The sequence below is a fragment of the Mercenaria mercenaria genome, chromosome 16 (genome assembly GCF_021730395.1).
Source record: "Mercenaria mercenaria strain notata chromosome 16, MADL_Memer_1, whole genome shotgun sequence".
Taxonomy (NCBI): Eukaryota; Metazoa; Mollusca; class Bivalvia; order Venerida; family Veneridae; genus Mercenaria; species Mercenaria mercenaria.
The window spans coordinates 21,259,165-21,275,086 of record NC_069376.1 but is presented as its reverse complement, the minus strand read 5'-3'; the positions used below and the strand labels follow the sequence as shown (position 1 = coordinate 21,275,086).

Here is a 15,922-nt window from a genome sequence, read left to right as displayed (position 1 = left end):
AAGAAAAAAAAAACACTTGATCTTTTACGGTATGTAATGGCAATCTTAGATTTTAGCGTAGACAGTTAGCGCTGAGAGTAGTTTCCCTTTACCGAAATGGCGAAAATCTGAAGGCTGAACACCACTAAATCCAGCTGTTCTTTATTTCATATAAAATCCACTCACTTCATAACGGTGTTTCGACATTTTCTAGCATATCAGATTTTCAGAGACTTATATTCCCATAAAGAACTAGATCGCTACTTTAGAAAAACAAAAAGAAAAGGGGGTGTTAACTTTTATATAAGAAAACTACAGTTCGTTAAATACAACCCGCTGATTTTACTACTTTTCGCTTCTTTCAATTTCTCTTTTCGTGACATTAAATTCTTACGCCGCCATTTTTATCTAGCAGGCAATAGGAACATGCCGATTTCATTAGAATGCAAAGTGATACATACTGAAACGCGGTAGGGTAAAAGTAAGCACGTTGCTGCCGAGAAAATGCAGTAGGAAAGGAAAAAAGATTAGTACTATTTATATTTGGACTACTTGTGACTAGACCTGCGGAGGCTTACATTCTATTTGGTAGTGATCAGCCTATAAGAGAATTTTTTTGTTTGTTTTTTCCATGAATTTGCATTCATTCTCAAGGTACACCTCTTTCACAATGATTCTGCTTTGTTTTGGTGCAAAATATTGAGAAAATGTAGAGAAATGACAATTCATTACAGGTCACCCCCATCCCCAAAAATATGCAAAATCTAGCCCTGTGCAAGCAATATTTCAATTAATTTTACCTTATTCGTGGAATTTACATTTAACATCCATTTAATCGTTACGATGTTTGTCATTTTCATTCAGAAACATGCTTATTTCAGTATTATTTAGAAAACTGAAGTGCTAAAATGCGAGAAAAGACATTTACTAGTCCCTAAAACGAACCAAAATAGTGACACCTGGTCGAAAATGCGATCTAAATTCCAAAAACACAAGAAATTTAAGCGTTTTCAGCCATTTGTTACCGTTTTACATCATAAAGAATAGATTGATGGCATTTCCATTCATTTTCGAGGGGTTTCAGAAAATAACATGTATTGCCCCTTATAGGCTGAACACCACTAAATCCAGCTGTTCTTTATTTCATATAAAATCCACTCACTTCATAACGGTGTTTCGACATTTTCTAGCATATCAGATTTTCAGAGACTTATATTCCCATAAAGAACTAGATCGCTACTTTAGAAAAACAAAAAGAAAAGGGGGTGTTAACTTTTATATAAGAAAACTACAGTTCGTTAAATACAACCCGCTGATTTTACTACTTTTCGCTTCTTTCAATTTCTCTTTTCGTGACATTAAATTCTTACGCCGCCATTTTTATCTAGCAGGCAATAGGAACATGCTGATTTCATTAGAATGCAAAGTGATACATACTGAAACGCGATAGGGTAAAAGTAAGCACGTTGCTGCCGAGAAAATGCAGTAGGAAAGGAAAAAAGATTAGTACTATTTATATTTGGACTACTTGTGACTAGACCTGCGGAGGCTTACATTCTATTTGGTAGTGATCAGCCTGAAATCTGAAACTTATTTTGAAGTTGGAAATTGGTTTAGATCTATACCTGTGAATACTACGCACTCACGACTCAGGGGTGGTCACGGGGGTCATAAATCTGCGCATTTTACACGAGCATCAACGGTATGTTCAGTATTATGATGAATGTATAATGACATTTATTGAAAATGTATTCAGATTTGCACTAGAAGAAACTTGCTATGAATTCAAATAAAAAAAGAAGCATTATTCCTGTCTGTTTAATAATTACATAGATGTACTGTTTATTTTATGATTGCATTAATTATTTTTGTCTTGCAAGTTTTCTTGATTAGAAATATCACAAAATGTTAAGTTCTGCTTAAAGATTGTATTGCACATTGTATCGTGGTGAATCTATTTAATATTTAGTTATATGCAATAATTTGCCTTAATGTCATGTAAAAGCGATACTTTACCGTATCATGGAAAATCACTGAAGATCATGGAAATTGAGTAACAGAATTCTGTATGAACCCTGTACACACCGCATAGATAATAAGTTAAATCTGTCTGCGCTCAGTCCAACTGGTAACAGGGATCGAATCACTCCTTGCCTCTCTCATTCCTGTTATACAGGGTCTCGGTTGCCATTCCTCAGGGTGTGTCTTCTTTCACAAGCGACTTATAAGTGTGCTTTCTGTTGCTATCACATGCACATCAGTAACCCAAATGGTGCTAGTAAGGCTGCTGGGCAATGTTGAAGGTAAATGTTGGAACAGAAATTGTACTTTCACTGCCCAATTTAAGCCAAACCTTCCTGGATGCTGTCAGATGAGCCAAAACTAACCGTGCCACTGTTTGATTTATCCCTCTGATACCCAACGTGTGGACATTGGTACTTTGTTATTTGTAACTGGGACATAAAGTGAAAACCCATCCAAACTGAACTTTTAGTCTTGTCCGGAGACTGTTCGGTGTAGAGGGTTTCCTTTGTATTAAAACCTGCTAGGCGCAGCTCTTGTTCCTTTTAGTAATGCATTTTTAGCTCGACTATTCGAAGAATTGGGGAGCTATCCTACTCGCCCCAGCGTCAGCATGAGCGTGAGCGTCACACAAATGTTAAAGTTTGCGTACCACCCCAAATATTTTCAAAGTCCATTGAGATATTGCTTTCATATTTTGCATACTTGTTTACCATCATGACCCCAGTCTGTAAAACGGAGGAGGCAACTCTATCAAGCATTTTGACTGAATTATGGCCCCTTTTCGACTTAGAATAAGTGTTAAAGTTTGCGTACCACCCCAAATATTTTCAAAGTCCATTGAGATATATTGCTTTCGTATTTTGCATACTTGTTTACCAACATGACCCCAGTCTGTAAAAAGGAGGAGGCAACACTATCAAGCATTTTGACTGAATTATGGCCCCTTTTCGACTTAGAATAAATGTTAAAGTTTGCGTACCACCCCAAATATTTTCAAAGTCCATTGAGATATTGCTTTCATATTTTGCATACTTGTTTACCATCATGACCCCAGTCTGTAAAAAGGAGGAGGCAACTCTATCAAGCATTTTGACTGAATTTTGGCCCTTTTTAACTTAGAATAAATGTTAAAGTTTGCGTACCACCCCAAATATTTTCAAAGTCCATTGAGATATTGCTTTGATATTTTGCGTACTTGTTTACCATCATGACCCAAGTCTGTAAAAAGGAGGAGGCAACTCTATCAAGCATTTTGGCTGAATTATGGCCCCTTTTCGACTTAGAATATGCCATATTATATTATACTATCAAGCACTGAGAATAGTCAAGCGCGCTGTCCACTGACAGCTCTTGTTCAAAGAAAATTGATTCCATTTGCTCAGTCCTCACTTTGTGACAGGACACTGTCCTATTATTTATATTAATGTCATTTCAGTGATTCCATTCAAAGAATAATTTTCATGTGTTTGCAAGTTGGAAGAAGTCAAAAATATGCATGAAAGGGCATAAAAGTTTGTGTCACACATATCTCCAAAATTATTTGACCAAGGGTCATGAAACATCATAGGAATATTATTCAGCATTTGAAGATAGCACCTGGGACTTTGTTCTCGATTTCTATCAATCAGACCAGAGTTATGGCCATTTATCAGATATATGCATAAAAGGCATACAAGTTTGTCCCAAAAAGTATTTTACTTAGAGTCATAAAACATTAGGAGATTGTTATATAGCTTGCTAAGTTGCGCATCTGGTGTTTTGTTTGGGAATTCACTCAAAAACTAGACCAAAGTTATGATCCTTGACTTAGTGAAAAATACACATAAAGTATTTAAAGGTTTGTTTTGCATGTATCATTAAAATATTTCTTCTAGAGTCATGAAACAATGACATCCAGCTTGTGAATTTGTGCTCCTGAGTTTTTCTTTGCAAGGTCAGAGTTATGGCCCTTGACTTAGTCAAACAAATAAATGTATCATGTATCTCAAAATATACTTGACCTAGAGTCATAAAACATTTGAGGATTGTTATATAGCATGTGAAGTTGTGCACCTGGTGTTCTCTTTAAGATTTCACTAAGTTAGGCGAGAGTTATGGTCCTTCACTTAGTGAACTAGATGCCCACGGGCAACATGTCAAGCCCGCCAGCTGTCAAAAGAACTAGGAGTTGCACATGACACCTTGTCTCATTGAGGCAAATATTTATGCAAAATAAAAATTGATTGCAAAAAGTTACAATATAAGTTATTTATAGTAACACCAAAGGGAAGTAAATCTTTAAAAAAATCAAAGTCCACACAAAAATCCTTACCAGTAGAGATAGGTCATGATGGTGAACAATTGTGCCAAGTTACATCAAAATCCCTCCATGCATGAAAAAGAAATGCTCCGGACAAAGTCATTCTTGTATCTGACCTTTGACCTCTAAGTGTGACCTTGACCTTAGACCTAGGATCCTGGTTCTTGCGCATGACACTCCGTCACATGGTTGTGAACATTTGTGCCAAGTTACATCAAAATTCCTCCATGCATGAAGAAGAAATGCTCCAGACAAAGTCATTATTGAATTTAACCTTTGACCTCAAAGTGTGACCTTTGACCTTTGAGATAGGAACCTGCGGTTTGCGCATGACACTCCGTCTCACTGAGGTTAACATTCATGCCAAATATAAATGAGATTGCTCCATGCATGTCAAAGTTATGGTCCAGACAAACAAATCCGGAGGGACACACGGATGCACGCGCATACACAGAACAGCCATTTGGACAACTATGTCTTCGCTTCTGCAAGCGGGCTCGACAAAAATACATACAGAGTGCTTAAAAGTTAAAAAAATTTTGTCTAGAGTCATGAATTTTAAACCATTTAAAGTGAAATGTAAATTGCTAGGAGTGGGGGTCACCTATGTCCTAATGGACACACATTAGTTTCTCTTTCTTCAAATGTGTTCGCTGCCATGAAAAATTTGAATTCTCAAATGAGATAATGTAATTTCTTCAAAATTTAATATTGAAAATCAAAATTTTCAGGATTGATATGTATACACAAGGAGTAAATGAATATTGTGACTTTTGAAATAGAAATTACTCTAAGTAAGTGAATTTAATACATTTTTTATTTTCAGATAACAAAAAGATGGGAGTCAGCATTGCAAAAAGAGATCCCACAATCTTTACACGAGGTAAGTTGAATGAGTGTTTTTAAGATGAAACAAGTTATAGCAGTCGCTTGTAGGCTCAGAGGTATATATGTCCATATATGTAATTCTTTAATTTTATGGTTAAATAAACAAGATTACTGTACGGTCTCACATATAAGGCGCACTCGCTTATAAGACCCATCCCGACATCGGACATGCAATCCGTGGTCTTTTCCACTGACCCTCGTATAAGACGCAGTCATTTTTTATATCAACAATGTTAAAAATTTGTATAAATGCATTATTTTTCAAATATTGTGTGTTTTGGGAAAAATAAAATGGTAGAAATCGCCAATTTAAAAAAAAAAAATTTGTAATAAAAAAGAAGACTTCAGTCATTAAATGTTAAAATATATAATCAGCTTATATATAATTATTTTTCTGTGATACACAGATTTAAATGAATTAGAAACGGAGAACTTACCCCTTACAGAAGAAAAAGGCCTGCTGCGTACTCTTGCTGTGTACATACAGCGTATATGATGCGTACATGATGTGTACTGAAATCAAGGGCTTTAAATAGTACGCAGGATATACACCGCACATACACCGATAGTACGTTTGTAGTACACTTTTGACATGCAAATGAGCTCTGCCGCGTACTACTTGCTGCGTACATGCTGTGGACTACATAGTACACAGGATGTACACTGGAGGAATTTAGTATGCGGGAAATAGTACGCAGCATGTACGCGGCACATACACTTTTCACATGCAAATGAGCCTGCGGTGTACTACCCCTGCGGCGTACATGCTGTGTACTCCTGCGGCGTACATGCTGTGTACTCCTGGCCCGAGTCCTGCGGCGTACATGCTGTGTACTTCTGCTGCGTACATGCTGTGTACTCTTGTGGCGAAACTGCTTTGATAATGTAAATTCCTTACCCCACCAACTTTCATATGCAAATGCTGATCATTTGGACAGAAAAAAACAGAAAAAAGATAAGTGACATGCATCAATAAGTATTTACCCTTACCAAAATAATGTAGATTGATGTTATCAAATAAATTAGTATGCTTTTCTTCATCCACTTTTCAATGAAATAAATCAATTTTTGTAGCATGTAATTTGGTAAACATTTGAAGAAAATGGCGTAACTTCATCAAGGGGAAACAACTTTAATGCAACTAAATATAAGTGTTATGATTTATTATAGACGATGTGTGCGTAGTATGTATTTATTTTGATTAAAATCCATCTGAGAACAATCTAGGACTGGAATTATATAAGCATTTATACACTTTTACGTGCGTAAAAAGTAGCGCACCAAAAAATTTTGGATTGATTTTTTCCAATGGGGCTAGCGCAATTAGCCAAAAACGTTCTGAAAATATACGAGCGGCAAATCCGATGAACATCTTTTTAATTTGGTGAGGCCTTAATGAGTTAACATAATGAGCATTAAAGCCTTTTTAAAACATGATAGAATGGTGTTTTGCTTAAGAGTATTCAAATAACAGTGAGAGCTATTAATTCTTCTCATTCGGGCGCTGTTGAGGCATTATCTTGGTAATTATTTCATGTATTACAAAATGTAATGCAACGAAGTTCAAATAAGGCTTTTCAATTATCCAAGTTAGAAAGCTCCAGGATTAATTCAAAATGAAAAAGAATATATTTTTTACACTGCATGCAAGGTGCAGCTCAGAAATCACTAAGATGTAAGCTTCACAAATGAACATTGCAAATAGTTTGGCAAATTTTCATTGTTCAGAATACCGGTAATCTGAACTATTCTATGCTATTAAGATAAAAGTTACTCGGAAAAAAAATCCTTCCTGCGTGAAGTGTACTTCAGACTTTTACCTAAAAAAAATTCAAAGTATAAACACCAAAAGAAAATGAACAAGTCCCTCCCGCGTATATGAAGTTTACTTCAGACTTTAACTTATAAAAAAAAAACTAAGTATAAATGCCAAAAGAAATTGTACAAGTCTTTCCCGCGTATATGAAGTGTACTGCACAAATTTCAAAGTATCTGCGGTGTACATGCAGTGTACTATTTTCTTGTACAAGTCCCTCCTGCGTACATGCAGTGTACTCCTTAAATTTTCAGAGTATGTGCTGCGTACTTGAAGTGTACTAGTGACCTCCTGCGTACATGCTGTGTACTCGTCGAAATAGTATGCGGCATGTACGCGGCATGCGGTGTATGTAAAATGTACTCCTCTGGCGTACTACTGTGTTCGCAGCATATACACAGCAAATACGCATCATGTACGCCACAGAGGCTTGCTTCTGTAAGGGACGTCTACAAAACAGCCGAAATTTTGACGATATTTGCCGATGTTACCCAATGAAATAAAATAAAGTATTTTAAATAATATATTTTGTGTATAATATGCATTTGAATAACCAAGATACAGTAAAAATACGTCTAGAAAAGACTGGCGTTATTCACCAAGATTATTTAATACTTTGCAGACTTGTTTTATAAAACGTAAAACTAAACAGAATATTTTAAAATCCTGTTTTGTATGTAATAAACTATGAAACGGTGAAATTACGTCGACAAATCGGTCGAAATTTTGACGATATTTGCTGGGCTGTCAAATGATATGACACGTGTCAATCAGTTTATAGCTTGACACAATGCCAGATAAATACAGGTATGCCCACTTCGATATATTACCCAATCGTGTTTGAGTATTGAGTAGCTATGCATCTCTACATGCCAGTCATTTGGCAAGAACCGATTAGTCCAAAATAATTGCCGTTGGCCATTCTTTGAAGATGCCAAAGTTTGACATCAGTCAGTGTCAGTCATAAATCTATTTATTTGTAATTGTTTATTTGCCGATTTGAAGCATCAAACATTTCATAACGAGTGTGTTTCTTTGTTCAGTTAATGTCCATTACAATTTACAAGTTAATTTAAAGCTGATATATTCTGGTGTTTTAAAAGGAAAAAAATACATTTTTAAAAAAAATATACCTTTGAATCGTAAAATAAATTAATATCGATTTTTACAGCAGGCCAAAATACGGTACAATGTCATGCCGTTACAGATATTATCACCGCTATGCAAATGGCTGCCGAAAAACGAAAGTAGTGGTTTGCAGTGACAGAAATAAAGATGTACTGAGCTGTAAATTGAAGATTTATTAAAATTTTCTTTTAATTTCCTTGTAGTACGCACTTATAAGACGCGTCCCACTCTTTGGACTTGAAATGTGACTCCTAAAAATGCATCTTATAAGCGAAAATGGACGTTAGCTCTTTGTAAAGGCCACTCAGGGCCTGTTTATCAGGCTTATGTTATACATAAGTTAGACTGAAAGATTTATGAAGTACATATTATTATTATACTGGTGTACCATCGACCAGTTACACATAAAGAAAACAACTTTCTTTTAGAAAGGGTCTATTTGGGTTTATATATTGAAATAGCTGGTTCTCAGTTTGACAATGCATTTTGCAACTGCTCGCACAGAAAGAAAGATCTAAAAGACCACCATGGAATTCCAAAGCTTCAGTCTTTTTTGTTGTTTTTTTAAACAAAATTCTATTGTCTGACTGGAACAAGAGGGCCGTGGTGGCCCTAAGTCTCTCACCTGGCCTTGCCTGTTTCACTTTGAATATTTGTATGATACACTGAATCATGAATGGTAACAACTGTGTTTAGAATAATTTAGTGGGTCCTTAAAGAGGGCAAATGCCACCTTTTCAACAAATTTGGGAGAGGATCTTACAATGATGCTTCAGACCAAGTTTCACGGAGATTCGCCAAGCTGTCCTCCAAATGTTTTTTCTGTTTTTAGCACCATGGGGCCAAGGGCAAATTTGAACAAACTTGGGAGAGGTTCTTATAAAGACAGTCACAGAGTTTTATGGAGTTTCATCCTGCAGTTCATGAACAGAAGTTGTTTAAAGATATTTCTATTTTTAGCTTTAGTGGCCCCTAAAAAGTACTAATTTTAAAAGGCTCCCATTTGTACAAAATCAGGACCAGGTTTGATGAAGATTACAAGCGGTTCATGAAAAGAAGTTGTTTAACTGTATACATTTCTTTTTTTAACTCTGGCAGCCTGAAATGGGTCCAGGTTCCCCCATTTCGAAGAATAGTCCAAGCTATTCTACTCATCCTGGCTGTGGCGTTGGTGTCACACCTTGGTTAAAGTTTTGCAGGCAAGTACATATAGCTATCATTTAAAGGCATATAAACTTGCTTTTTCTTTTTTTTTATGTCAGTTACCAACCTCACTGGTCCAAATTATGCCTCCTTTTGGATTTAGAAAATCCAGGTTAAAGTTTAACATGCAAGTTACTATCTCCAAAACTAATGCAGATATTGAATTGAAACTTTAAATGTGTCTTTGGACATTTATTTTGGCCAAATTATGCACCCGTTTGGACTTTGAAAATGTTAAAGTTTCGCATGCAAATACATATAGCTATTACTTAGAGGCATAGCTTTGAAACTAATTTTTTCTTTTTCTAGGTTAATAAACCACATAGGATTAAGTCCCATAACTCTGACATGTATTTTGGGCAAATTATGCCCCCTTTTGGATTTAGAAAATCCTGGTTTAAGTTTTGCATGCAAGTTACTGTCTCAAAAACTAATGCAGATATTGATTTGAAACTTCACATGTGGCTTCAGCATTATAAAATTAGGTGATAGCATCCAGTCCCATAACTCTGACGTTTATTTTGGCCAAACTATGCCCCCTTTTGGACTTTGAAAATCCTGGTTAGTTTTGCATGCAATTTTACTAACTAAAAAACTAATGCAAGTATTGAATTGAAACTTCACACAGATTTTTGAGTTTATAAAACTCTGTCACAGTATCAAGTCCCATTTACTCTGATATGTATTTATACCCCCACAAAAGGAAGTTTGGGGGAGGGGGGAGTTGGGGGGGGGGGTATATAGGAGTGAGCTTTGCGGTCGGTCGGTTGGTTTTTGTGGTTTCCGGATGATAACTCATGAAAGGCTTGACTGATTTGAATAATTTTTGGTACACAGGTGTAACATCAGAAAATACAGGTCAAGTTTGAGTTTGGGGTCAATAGGTCAAAGGTCAAGGTCACAGTGACCCTGAACAGTTTATCAGTTTCCGGATGATAACTTGAGAACGCTTGGGCCTATGATCATATATTTTGGTACACAGGTGTAACATTATGAAATACAGGTCAAATTCGACTTTGGGGTCTGTAGGTCAAAGGTCAAGGTCACAGTGACTCGGAACAATTAAATGGTTTCCGGATGATAACTTGAGAACACTTGGGCCTAGGATCATAATTTTTGGTACACAGATGTAACATCATGAAATACAGGTCAAGTTTGACTTTGAGGTCTGTAGGTCAAAGGTCAAGGTCACAGTGACTCCGAACAGTTAAACGGTTTCCAGATGATAACTTGAGAACGCTTGGGTCTAGGATCTTAAATTTTTGTACACTGGTGTAACATGATTAAATACAGGTCATGTTTGACTTTGAGGTTAGTATGTCAAATGTCAAGGTCACAATAACACGAAACAGTTAAACAGTTTCCGGATGATAACTTGAGAACGTTGGGGCCTAGGATCATGAAAATTGATAGCGAGGTTGGTTATGACCAGCAGATGACCCCTGATGATTTTGAGATCAGCAGGTCACAGGTAAAGGTCACAGTGACCCGGAAAATTTAAACGGTTTTCGGACAATAACTTCACAACGCTTGGGACTAGGATCACGAAATTTAATAGGGAGGTTGGTCATGACCAGCAGATGACCCGTAATTATTTTTGGTTCCAAAGGTCAAAGGTCATTTAAACCTTTTCTGGACAATAACTTGAGAACACTTGGGCCGAGGATCATGAAACTTCAAAGGGAGGTTAATCATGACCAGCAGATGACCTCTATTGATTTTGAGGTCAGTAGGTCAAAGGTGAAGCAAGTGCAGCTTTGACATTGGCTTAGTTCTGTGACAAGACCATATTGTGGGGGGTATAATTCGTCACTCCTGTGACAACTTTAGTTTGTAATGTATCAGAGCAGCACTTGTATTTTTTAATCTACATTTATTGATTAATTGTTTACAGATGTTGATGCAGCAGAAGACTTCCTGTGATGGAATGATTGATGAGAAAAACAAACTGATTAATGACTTTCAGCAGGTATCATGTTAAATCATTTTTTACAGAGCAAACACAGCAGTTATATACCTGAAATATGTTCTTACAACTAAGTCACTTTTCACATGTTTTACTTTGTGGGAATGTATTAAAGGCACATGATAAATATCATTTTTCACAGAGACCATGAAAAGTTTTTTAATTTGATGCTAGTCCTTGGAAACGTCTTGAAAATGATTAAAACCCAATAAACGTGGAAAGGTTAGGTACTTGAATTTTGAAAACTACTGCTTGAAGTTATCACAGATCTCCTTGAGAAACTTTGTGTTATCAACTTGCTTTGTGAAAAGAATAAATTTTAGAAAAGAGGATATAAAATAAAGGAAGATAATTGAAAGAAAATATTGTACTTTGCCACATATTGGTGTATGTTGTGGTAGCCAACTATGACTGCGTACTGTTGTGATTTACAGTGCATTTCCTACACATACAGCATTTTTGGTGGGATTGGGGGCGGGGGTGGGTGAGGGGGGGGAGTCACAAATCTTAAGAATTGATAATGAAGTTTTTTGTACCCAGGCCTGGTTGATCTTTGCAATTATTTTTATACATTTTACAATGAGTGATGAATAGATTAGAATTCAACCAGGGGCCTCCGTGGCCAAGTGGTTAAGGTCGCTGACTTCAAATCACTTGCCCCTCACTGATGTGGGTTCGAGCCTCACTCAGGGCATTGAATTCTTCATGTGAGGAAGCAATCCAGTTGGCTTACAGAAGGTCGGTGGTTCTGCCCAGGTGCCCACTCATGATGAAATAATGCACGGAGGGGCACCTGGGGTCTTTCTCCACCATACTTATGTAGGTCATACAGAAAGAACATTTTGCTATGTATGATCATAGTTCATACTGTTGTATATGAACTTAGGTCTTTCAGAAAACACATACTGTTTTAGATGATCTTGGCTCTTGCAGAAAACACATACTGTTTTATATGATTACTGTAAACCTAGAAATGGTTTCGCGCTATTTAAGTTAGCGACTTTCGCGGTTGATGTGTACTGCGAAGTTTTTTAGCCGCAAAACAGCCAGTCACCATGAAAACGCGAAAGTTTGTAGTTTTCATTGTGACTGTGTAACTTCTACTTGATATACCCGCTATACTGGTATGCATCGCAGCATGTGTGTATAATTGTGAAAAAAGAAAGTTTTTTTTTTCATGTATAACAATTTATCAATTAGTAACTTTGTAATATAAATCTAGTAAGCTTTTGACATATAAAGAACGCAACAGTACTAAATCTTGATTGTTAGGTGAAAATTGAAATGACGTCACTGGTAAAAATCGGTCAGATGTTGGACAGGCGTAAGTGTATTTGCAATTAAAAATACGTGTCAAAGTTTGACATTATTGTTTCATTGATTGAGAATTTTTAATAATGTAATGTATTAAAAGCAAATACTGTTATGTTTGATCCTAGGTCATACAGAAATTATATTATGTATGATCCTAGGTCATACAGAAATCACATACTGTTAATTGTATGCTCCTAAGTCATAAAGAAATTATATTATGTATGATCCTAGGTTGTACAGAAATTATATTATGTATGATCCTAGGTCATACAGAAATTATATTATGTATGATCCTAGGTTGTACAGAAATTATATTATGTATGTTCCTAGGTCATACAGAAATTATATTATGTATGATCCTAGGTCGTACAGAAATTATGTATGCTCATAGGTTGTACAGAAATTATATTATGTATGATCTTAGGTTGTACAGAAATTATATTATGTATGCTCCTAAGTCATACAGAAATTATATTATGTATGCTCATAGGTTGTACAGAAATTATATTATGTATGATCTTAGGTTGTACAGAAATTATATTATGTATGATCCTAGGTTGTACAGAAATTATATTATATATGATCCTAGGTCATACAGAAATTATTTTATGTATGATCCTAGGTCATACAGAAATTATATTATGTATGCTCATAGGTTGTACAGAAATTATATTATGTATGATCCTAGGTTGTACAGAAATTATATTATGTATGATCCTAGGTTGTACAGAAATTATATTATGTATGCTCCTAAGTCATACAGAAATTATATTATGTATGATCCTAGGTCATACAGAAATTATATTATGTATGATCCTAGGTTGTACAGAAATTATATATGATCCTAGGTCATACAGAAATTATATTATGTATGATCCTAGGTCATACAGAAATTATATTATATATGATCCTAGGTCATAAATTATATATGATTCTAGATCATACAAAAAGAATATACTGTTAAGTGGATATTCTGTGTTTTATAGGAGTTGAAAAGCAAAGATGATCAGTATGTGAAGGATCTTAAGAAACAGGCAGAGGATGTGGACCTGATGATAGAGAGAATGGAAGAACAAATAAAGAATCTCACAAAGGCTCTCAGGGAAGAAATGAAGGAAATTGAGGTATATGAGCATTACTGAACCCTGCAATATATAATGTTATTTTATAGCTATGAACATACATAAATATTCAGCCCCTTGTGTTATCCTTGAATTCATGTAAATAAGCGAGTTTATTCAATGGCCTAGAAATTTTATTCCCTGCCACCTTATCAAGAGGGGATGTAATAACTAAAGTCTGTCTAAGTGTTTGTTATACTTCTGGATCTGATAAAAATTTTGAAACTACAAAAAATAAAAGGAATTAGATAAAGTTGATAATGTTGATATGACAATGAGAGGAAGTACAAGAACCATCACTGTTCAAGGATTTTACAACTGTCAGCCTCGAAATATACTGCTTCCCACAAAGGTTATTTTGTTGTCCCAAAGGTAGGGATACCAGCTGTCATTCAGAGGCAGACATGTAAGATCATTTTTCTTGCTTATCGTGTTCAAAAAAGATCTTGATGACAAATATATTTGAGTATTTCCTGGTATTATGTATAAAGATTATGAGGCCATAATAGTGCTAGTACTATGTGATGTCACTTAAGTGCACACTATTTCTAACAAGGCTTTTTATAACTGAAAGACAGAAATATCTATTCCTGGCACAAAATAAGACAATTATATACTTTCCCCATTGGGTAGATAAGAATTATACAGTCATAAAGTGCTATGTAACTTCTGTTAACTTACAACCAATTAGTTCTAAGCAGTTGCATTGTGAAATCAACAGCATTGCTGAAATTGATGTTTGCTGATTTAGTTCCAACCTTTCTACATTTTAGATGGCTTTTGTTGCTGAACGAAATGAGCTTCTAGAACAGCAGAACAAGAAATGGGATGAGCGAATGCAGCATCGAAGAGACAGAGAGGTGGAGTACATGAAGTCCAGAGAAAAAAGGGTAGAAGATTATGAGAACCAGCTACAGCATTTACGTGTTCAGGATGCTGAGGAGTATAATATGGTGAAAATACGACTTGAAACAGATGTGCAGGTACCCTTTTATGTCTAGTGTCTTAAGTTACACCCCTTCCTAACTTTTGTTTGCAGACAGGGGTTAAACCAGTTTCTTTTTGTCCACAGCAGTCCTGTCCTCTCTGTCATGTCCCATTTGAGGAACTTATATTATAGATATCACTTTGAAACTTACAGTATGTTTAAAGGTAATTTAAATAAGGCAAGTACCTGTGGTTTTTATTCACCCATGGAGAAGGACAAATTATGTGATCACCTATCTTGGGTTGATGGTGTCCGCTAAAGTCGTCCACATGGTAACTTGAGCACTTATCCAATGTTCGTCAAACTTGGTCACAATGTTTTTGGGCATAATATCTCAGCCAAGTTTCATAACAAGCTAGATTCTCTCAATGGCTCAGGAGTTATTATGTCTTCCCCAACTGGAAACATATTGTTTTTGCCACGTCCGTCCGTCTGTATGTTCGTACGTCACACTTCATTATCGATCAATAACTGGAGAACCATTTGACCTAGAATCTTCAAACTTCATAGGGTGACAGGGCTTATGGAGTAGACGACTGCTTTTGCTTTTGGGGTCACTCTATCAAAGGTCAAGGTCACAGGGGCCTGAACATGGAAAACCATTTCCGATCAATAACTTGAGAACCACTTTACCCAGAATGTTGAAACTTCATAAGATGATTGGTCATGCAGAGTAGATGACCTCTATTGATTTTGGGGTCACTGCGTTAAAGGTCAAGGTCACAGGGGCCTGAACAAGGAAAACCATTTCCGGTCAGTAACTTGAGAACCACTTGACCCAGAATGTTGAAACTTCATAAGATGATTGGCAATGCAGAGGAGATGACCCCTATTGATTTTGGGGTCATTTTATTAAAGGGACAAGGTAACAGGGGCTTGAACATGGAAAACTATTTCCGGTCAGTAACTTGAGAACCACTTGACCCAGAATGTTGAAACTTCATAGGATGATTGGTCATGCAGAGTAGATGAACCCTATTGATTTTGGGATCACCCTGTTCAAGGTCAAGGTCACAGGGGCCTGAATATGAAAAACCATTTTTGATCAATAACTTGAGAACCACTTGACCCAGAATGTTTAAACTTCACAGGATGATTGGACATGCAGAGTAGATGACCACTATTGATTTTGGGGTCACTCATTTAAAGTTCAAGGTCACAGGGGTCTGAACATGGAAAACCATTTCCGGTCAGT

At 36.1% G+C, this 15,922-nt stretch overlaps 1 protein-coding gene across 1 annotated transcript in view; it reads left to right on the top strand.

Annotated features, from left to right (window-relative positions):
* LOC128549523 (dynein regulatory complex protein 1-like) overlaps positions 1-15,922 on the top strand; it is an 81,977-nt gene that overhangs the window by 18,026 nt on the left and 48,029 nt on the right. Inside the window, exons 4-7 of the mRNA XM_053526343.1 lie at positions 5,130-5,186; positions 11,233-11,307; positions 13,605-13,742; positions 14,513-14,722. Of these exons, the coding sequence (XP_053382318.1) occupies positions 5,130-5,186; positions 11,233-11,307; positions 13,605-13,742; positions 14,513-14,722 (480 nt within the window). The remainder of the gene's footprint in view (positions 1-5,129; positions 5,187-11,232; positions 11,308-13,604; positions 13,743-14,512; positions 14,723-15,922) is intronic.